This window comes from Rhagoletis zephyria, unplaced genomic scaffold (genome assembly GCF_001687245.7).
Source record: "Rhagoletis zephyria isolate East Lansing unplaced genomic scaffold, Rhagoletis_zephyria_1.1 Rzeph_scaffold_00245, whole genome shotgun sequence".
NCBI lineage: Eukaryota > Metazoa > Arthropoda > Insecta > Diptera > Tephritidae > Rhagoletis > Rhagoletis zephyria.
In genome coordinates, this window is record NW_016157329.1 from 1 (window position 1) to 8717 (window position 8717).

At 34.2% G+C, this 8717-nt stretch overlaps 1 protein-coding gene and 1 long non-coding RNA gene across 2 annotated transcripts; one reads left to right on the top strand and one right to left on the bottom strand.

Moving 5' to 3' along the window:
* The first annotated feature begins 673 nt into the window (after window positions 1-673).
* Window positions 674-2845, top strand: LOC108358378 (uncharacterized). Its single transcript, XR_001846765.1, has 3 exons — window positions 674-1276; window positions 2468-2679; window positions 2750-2845. It is a non-coding gene; the product is annotated as an uncharacterized LOC108358378 (long non-coding RNA).
* A 2475-nt stretch (window positions 2846-5320) lies between these two features.
* LOC108358379 (putative nuclease HARBI1) lies at window positions 5321-6732 on the bottom strand. The gene is made up of 2 exons (XM_017609668.1): window positions 6191-6732; window positions 5321-5934 (listed from the first exon to the last, which is right to left on the bottom strand). Exons 1-2 carry the CDS (start codon window positions 6388-6390, stop codon window positions 5343-5345), a joined length of 792 nt encoding a protein of 263 aa, XP_017465157.1. The 5' UTR covers window positions 6391-6732; the 3' UTR covers window positions 5321-5342.
* Window positions 6733-8717: the final 1985 nt, after the last annotated feature.

The window sequence follows — 8717 nt, forward strand, 5'->3', positions numbered from 1 at the left end:
CCATTTGTGACAGTATCACATTTTTGTTGCTATATTTTATTTGGTTTTATCAATTGTAATTTCCTCACTGTTTTGTTGGTAGATTTTGCGATTTAGGCGATTTTTTTTTGTTTTTCTTTTATTAAATTAGAGTTTTAGCAAGAATTCAGTAATTTATAGGGAATCGCGCCACACATAATTTAATCATTAAACTTGCGAATGTAATACCTTTGTTTGATAGGNCCACACATAATTTAATCATTAAACTTGCGAATGTAATACCTTTGTTTGATAGGATTCAGCCATGCTATTTTGATTGCGTATGAATTTTTTTTTTCCAACACTTGGTTTCATAGTTTTCGTTCTTTTTGGGTAGTGTAATAGCTAGTTTTTTTTGCTCGTTCTCATTTATGGCCCCGCACGCGTTTTTTTCTTAATAATTTTTGTTTGACTCAGTCGTATCACAGATAATTAAATATCACGGCCGAATTTTTGCCACTTTGCGTTTTGCCGGATTTTATTAGCGCTAGAAGACCCGCTCACCGCCCGCAATCATGAGCGAGTGACTAAGTACTTGAACAGCACTGGTGACTCCACCTCAGCTGTTCATTCATGTATGTACATATGTATGCTCGTTTTAAACTCCCCACAGGTCATCTCCGTATGCTGGCGCCAACATCGTGGGACTCTTAGGGCCGGTTTCTCTATGTCTGATTAACATAACCCTCAACCCGTGGTTGGTTAACCACCTGGTAGTTTGAATTGACAGTTTCATTTTCACCAAGTTCTAATTAGCTGACTTCGGACTATTTTGATTATTGTGAATATTTTACGAAAAAGGTCACACAAATTGCTTTGTGAATACATAAAAACTGCATGACAGCTGACATTTGTTTACATTTATTTGATAATTTTCATCCCGCGCATTTCCAAGTTTTACGCTGCTTATTTAATAATTTTCATTTGTGTATAGAATAATGGAAAACAAACAAAGAAGGCTTCCAAATTTCACTAGCACTGAGGAAAATATGTTAATTACGTTGGCGGAGCGGCACGCAAATCTTATTGAAAATAAAAAAACGGATGCAGTGACCTGGGAGAAAAAGCGGAAGGCCTGGGAAACTATCGACGTCGAATTTGAGGCTCAAGTTGGAATCAGGAGAGGTGCAAAAAATTTACGCGAAAAATATGAGAACTTAAAGAGGAGGGCCAGAAAATGCTTGGCGGAAGAAAAAATGGAACTTTATAAAACAGGAGGTGGAGTATATAAGCAGCGGCGGGACATCAACACAGAAAGGTTGGCTGCTTTAATGGGTCAATCTGCTACAGGATTGGACAATGATTTTGACAGCGATGGTAAGATATTTCATTGACATTATTGCTACATCAATATTAAGGGAATTAATCAGTACATGTGTATTGTTTATATCCTTATGATTGGGTGTTAATTGCAAGCAATATATTTGTTTTTTGAGCTTAAGGATAGAAGAAAATCAAGAATAATTTTTAACTGGTGTATTTGTATTTTTGTCATTGAGATTTCGACCTCTATTTGAGATGATCCTCAGGACTAATGCAAGCCATAAACGCTGCGACCCTTGGTTCAACTTAAGGATGTTGTGCTCGAGTTTGCAACGTGTGTGCGCCCGTTGAATGAAGTTGTGTCTTGGTTGTATGAAAGATCAAAATTTTTTGATTTTCTGGCAAGCTGTTCAACTCAACTTTTGTGATCATTTTCGTGGTAACTACTTAGCAAAAAACATTGGGCCGTATGCATAAAAACGAAGCAATTGCTTTTTCTTAAATTTTCATACCTTTCACTTAAATTTATTTGAACAAATTGAGTAAAAGGTTTGACATTTTAAGAAAAAGCATTTGCTTGGGTTTTATGCATACCGCCCATTGTGTGTGTTGTATTTGTTCACTAAATAACCCCAAATGGATAACTTAGCCGAGTTTGTGCTTGTGATGAAGTTTATATGTGGATGCCGAAGCTATGAAATTGTAAAATTGAGATTGCACAGTGAGATTTGTTTGTAGGCAAAACGTCCAACTTGATTACGAATCGAGTTGAACCAACGCTCGCAACGTTTATGGCTTACATTAGAGACATACATACATAGTTATACACTCAACAAATTGTGCTATTTTTAATGCTTATAAACATGTGCATATGAATGCTTTTATACATAATGATGTTTTCAAGTCCTGAAGATGATCTTAAATTGAGGTCAAAACATCGGCGATAAAAACAAATATAAAACTTAAAAATTGTGCTTGATTTCCATCTGGTGCTGAGCTAAAAAGACAATTGCGCTGTTCAGAATCTTGTGGATATGATTTTGCATTTCGCCGTTTAAAGTACAAAGCCGCGTATCGTCTGCAAAACCGCGTAACTCACATATTTTGCAAATGCAAATCCAAGACCATCTCCACAATATCCTCTATTCAGCCCTAGTATATTCATTACATGTGTATATGATTTCAGCCTTTCAAGAAATCGAATATGTGGACGATATTAATGGGGATCTGCGCTCCGCTACCGAAACAATCAAGGAAAGCCCGATCAAAGACCAAAACATTGATATACGCCTCAACCCCTCGCTTGGAAAAGCACGGTTTCTACAACAACAATCTTTGGACGACTCTATGCCAAGTCAAACAGCGAATGATGTGGAGATTATTGAGGGCGCAGAGATTGTAATATAATATTATAGTGTATTTCCATTAATTTTACCTAATATACATATGTGTATATAAACTGTTTCAGGAAAATACACTTGATTGGAGCTCATGGAATCCAACTAGTTTGCGGACGAAAAAAGCTAATAAGCTGGAGGTCAAATCAGAGCAGAAAAAAAATAAGACCATTCTCGATTCCTATCATTTGTTTTGGGAGGAAGAAAACAAAAGGGCGGTAGACAAGCATGCAATGGCGAAAGAAAAGCATACACTCGAAGTAAAAGAAGCTCAGATGAAATTAGAACTTTTGCAAATAGAAATTGATTATAAGAAACATAGAAGTTCTAGTCAACTGCTTTAATCTATATCTATTTCTAAAAGTTATAATTTCATATTAGATGTGGTGTTCTGCCGCTGCTTATATTGAGAGCAGAAGTTTTATACTGCTTTTTCTTTCAAAGTTGCAATTTACAAAAACCCTTTCTAGAAATTTTAATTACAATGTTTATAATTGGTATGAAAAGTTTATAAAATTTTTTGGGGCATATTCGTAGGCAACATAAAGTCGACTATAAAGTTAGTTGCAGCTTTTTCGACAGATATTTCCTTGAAAATAATGTCAAAAAGCTGCAACTAACTTTGGAGTAGACATTATTTTGTCTACAAATATGCCGCTAGAATTTTTGAATTAGTTAAAAATTTTGATTTTCATGGTTTTTTGTTATATAATGAGCTATACTGTTATAGAAAAACTAACTGATACCCGCGACTGCGTCTGCGTAGCTTACTACTTTTCGATATACCCTTGTGTCAGTTGATTCAGTCAAGTGACACTTTGACTAGTTTTGGCTATTTTTCTTTTATTTATAAAAGTTTAGCACTTTACCTATCCAGCGGCACATAAGTCCACATTTAAAACTTCGTACAAAGATTATCAAAATTCAACCTGGTGGTGTCAATCTGGTGTCTGTCAAAAATAGATGTAACATCTGAACTATGTTGCCAATATTAATGCTTACTCAGGTAGCTGCTTATTAAAATTGAACTAAGTCGAACCATAAATATGGATTTTCTGAAAATTATTATATTGATATAGATATAGTACGCCGAAGTTATTTATATATTTTTTGGGTGCTCATAAATAACTTAGAACCAGTATTTATATTATTTAATCTTTTTTTAGTTGTCTACGATTGAATATTCCTTTTGTTTATTTCGCAATTGTAATGATCTCATATGCAGTGCTTATCATGAGTGCCGTATACTCACATATTGACAAGATTTTCCTTTTTTTATGAGAGTATATTTTATTCTTTAACAAAAGCCGTATAAATGCAAAGTTAATGGCCTTATTATAAAAAATAAAGTAGGTTTAAAGAGCTTTATAAATTGACGTTTTCATACATTTTTCAATTTAAAACCTTTTGTAAAACTACTTTATTTTTTATGAATAAGGCCATAAATCTTTGTACATTAAAAAAAGAAATCAACAAACTTTCTTAAAAATTTCGAGCTTTTTAATTATCTACAAATATGTAGATAGTGAAATTTTGTCAATATGTGAGTTTCGTATATATATTTAAAAAAATTTATGAGCACCATTTTAGATGAAACACATTTTTGTAATTTTTAGCTTCTACTAAGTGTAAGTACTTTAATTAATATTCAATATATAATGTATTGTACCTGAATTCCTGTTTTGTTAATAAAAAAGGAAAATTACAATGACATGAAATTTATTTGAATATGATGAATATACACTCCGTTGCATACAAAGTACTTATGTTCTAAGTGGTTTTATATCGACGGCTGAGTGGAAGACCGACCTATCTCGGCAGTCGGTTTGAAAACGCCATACCTCAAAAAAACTTTTCAAGAACTCCCTAATTCAGAATTCGATTGAAGAACGCCCTATCTTAGAATTTGGTTCAAAAACGCCCTATCTCAACTGAAAGTATATTGAAAATATGTCGAGGTAGGATATTTAAGAATCGGCAGCGTGCTTGTAATAAATTCTAAAATAGGCCATTTTGAAAAGTTTTCTGAGTTAGGGCGTTTTCGAACTGTCTGCCGAGATAGGTCGATCTTCCACTCAGTCGTTGATATGGAAGAAAATGCCTAGCACTGTCAACAAAAACTACGATTGTTAATATGTGACGACTTTATATTACGCAACGGGTGTATGTATGTATGTAGACATTTCCTTACAACCTGAAATATAACAAAAAATACATTAAAAAATAAACTTATGCATTTGGCAATGTTCTTGTGGCTTATTAACATTTTATTTTTAATATTGATATTGAGCTTTGTCCACGATTATGATTATTATTATTTTTTCTAATAAACATAATCGTGGTACAAAGCTCAATAACAATAATTAAAAATAAACTTGTGCATTCTTTTTAATTAACCAACCTTGAAAAATAATCTCTGATTAAACTTGATCTTATATCAGCGTTTTCTTGCACCTCAGCTATCCTTTCGTCTGCATGAACGGGTCTATCTGCTGGTTCGCCAAAGTTAAAGCCTTCTAATTCATTTGGGTTAGCGTCTTTGTTCTGAATAGCAATATTATGCAACACTCCAAGGCAACAACAACGTTCATGATTGTGCACTGTGAAAGTCTTAATCCAAGCGATAACACTGGAAACCGGCGCTTCCATACTCCAAAGCACCTCTCAATACAATTCCGAGTATTGATATTCGTTGTAAAGTTTCTCAGCGGGAGTATTGGGATGTAAAAGTGGAGTCATCATGTAGTTGCTGACTCCATAACCACTGTCGCCCAATAAAAAACATTTTTTAAACTCATTTTGTTCAAATCGGTGCTTCAGACGACTGTTGCTGAAAATATTGCTGTCATGTGCGGAACCAGGCCACCTGAATACAAGGTCTGTTAGTTCCAAATTTGCATTACAGACAGCTTGCACATTGATGGAAAAGTATCCTTTACGGTTTCGAAAAATTTCGGCATTTTCTCCACCGGGGGACTGGATTCTGATATGAGTGCAGTCGATACATCCCACTACCTTTGGAAACTTCGCTATTTGATGAAATGCACGATTCGCGCTTTCGCTTTCCGTGCTTGTTTTTGGCATTTTAATAAATGTTGGAGCAAGTCCCGCGATAGCTTTGGAAACTTTGCTAACTGCTCGACTTGCACTGGGTACGCTTACTCCGCAGAAATCAGCAACACAAATCAAAAAGCTTCCTGAAGCGTAGAAGCGCAATGCTAGAAGCAATATTTCCGCTGCACTGATTGCTCGATTTCTGCAAGATAAAATCAATTATGAACATGCACGCCTATTACAGTATTCGATGGATAACATCGCACTGCCATCACAAACGAGTATGAAGGATTACATTCATACCAATGGCATCAGTTTGATACATGCCTGTTCCGGTTCGACGGATGCCATTCACACGAATCTAATCCTTCATATTCGAATAAGTTAGATACATGCAGTCGGCATCCGTAATAGGCATGAATGTATTTATTTACTCCGACCATTTTATTTTCACAAACCTTTCAGTGGGGCTCCGAATTTTTGTTTCTATCTTCTTCAAAATGTATTTAGCACTTGTTTTTGAGATACGAAATCTGCAAATGAAAGTGTCGTCGTCATACTCTTCAAAAAAATTTGTTTTGGTGCGGTATTTTCGTTCTTTATTAATCCGTCTCTGAATCAAACCAGATAGATGGGCTGCGCGTTCCAAATTTTCCATTTTTTATACACACTATAACTCTTTATTATTATCTAATTGGTAGTGAAATACAATTTTATGCACTATTGTACTATATTCACCTGTCAATTTTTCTTTCGATTAGCGGCTAATCGATAGCCAATGTTCGCGGTAAAATAACCACAACTTATCTGACAGGTGAGCCCTAATCGGACTTTGAGAAAACGCTTTTTATGCTACCTTCCGAATAAGTAATAATTAAGCAATTAATCGGACATGGAGAAACCGGCCCTTATTCTGGTGACTTAACTTCTAAATGACCGAAACGATTTTAGTGATAATTTTTAGTGGCGCTGGAGCCGAGTTATTGCTAAAAATCGTCGATTCGGAAACACCAGGGATCAAAGTCAAATTACTCCCGTTAAATCAACCATCAGAACCATTGCGGTCCTTGCTTCACGGCGACTAAACAGAATGTGGACAATGATACTCACCAGTTTGGAAATTGCCACCAACCAATTGCTGGCGAAAACGTTGGATCAAATGTTTCAATAAAAAAATTAATTTTGGGCGGGACGAAGTTCGCCGGGCCTGCTAGTATATATGTACATATAAAAATAATGTGTTCGTATGTCACGGTCGTCAAAACTCGAGAACGGCTGAACCGATTTGAACAATTTTTTTTTGTATTGTTCGGTACAATACCAGAACCAATGACATCGCAAAAAATTAGAGGGTTGCCACCTATTTGAAAATGTTTAAACCCAATTGTATTGATAAAATAAATAAATTATTACAATATGGGTATCAAATTAAAGGGGTTTAAAAAAGATAACTGCTGGAAATGTTTTTGACGAGGGTCGCCACCTATTTGAATATTTTAACTCAGTCAAATTGATAAAATAACTGAAATATCGCCATGCGGGTGTCAAACTAAAGAGTTTTAAGAAGGTTTATAGCCGTAAATATGCTTGGGGAGGGTTGCCACCTCTTTTAAAATTTAACTAAGTACATCGATAAAATAAATGAAATATTACAATATGGGTATCAAATTAAAGAGGTTTAAGAAAGATAACTGTTGAAAATATTTTTGAGAAGGGTTGCCACCAATTTTAAAATTTTAACTCAGTTAAATTGATAAAGTAAATGATATATTGCTATGTGGGTTTCAAACTAAAGAGTTTTAAGATGTCTTACAGCCGAAAATGTTTTAAAGGAGGGTTGCCACCTGTTAAAAAATTGAGCGCAATTTAATTGATAAACTAAATGATATATTACAATATAGATATTACATTTAAGAGGTTTAAGAAAGATAACTGCTGGAAATATTTTTGAAAAAAATTGCCACCTCTTTGAAAATTTAAACTCAGTTACTTTGATAAAATAAATTAAATACGGTAATTTAGGTATCAACCTTTTGGATTTTTTAAGAAGTCTTACAGCCGAAAATATGGTTGAGGAGGGCTGCCACCTTTTTGAAAATTTAACCCAAAAATTAATTGTTATAAGTACCAAATTGAAAAGATGTAAGAAAGAACTCTTTTGGAAATACTTTTGAGGAGGGTTGCCACCTATTTGAAAATTTTAACTCAGTTAAATTGATTAAACCAATGAAATATTGCAATGTGGGTATCAAACTAAAGAGTTTTTAAAGACCTACAGTAGAAAATATGTTAGAGGAGGGTTGCCACCTGTTTGAAAATTTAACTCAATTAAATTGGTAAAATTAACGAAATGTTACAAATATCGGTAAAAAACTAAAGGCTTCTTGGTTTAGAAATCTATATGTTCTATACAGGGTGTCCCAGAAGTAACGTGCCAAACTTTAGAGGGAAGGTAGGTGGGGGGGTGAGCTCCCTGATAAACAAAAAATTTTCAGTAAAAGTGTCACCGTTTTTGAAATATTTACATTTCTTTCGAATTTAAAAAAAATCGTGCTTTTCATGTGTTTTCTTTAACTGCAACTACAAACCGGGCAATACTTAGTAAATTTTTTATGTAAAATACTTCCAGATAGTTGCCTCTCCATACTCAAATGCAATGTAGTTAAAATATATCTAAGGAACCATCGATAAAATTAGGACTATTTCTGGATTTTTAACTTTTTGATATTTTCTCCCCAAATTTGACTATCTCGGGTAAAAAAAAATGTACTGAGCTATAACTTTACATTAATAAAAAAATTGCTCATTTAACTAAGATTTCAGAAAGGTGCCACACTTACTTATTTGAATAGAAAAAAAAGTTATAGCCGCTTTTGTGGGTAAAGGACTGAGACACGCTAGAATGTATTTAATAGATTTAAATTGAATTTGCTCTTGTTACCGTACAAATGACATGCTAATAGTACAAAGTACATTATTACCTGC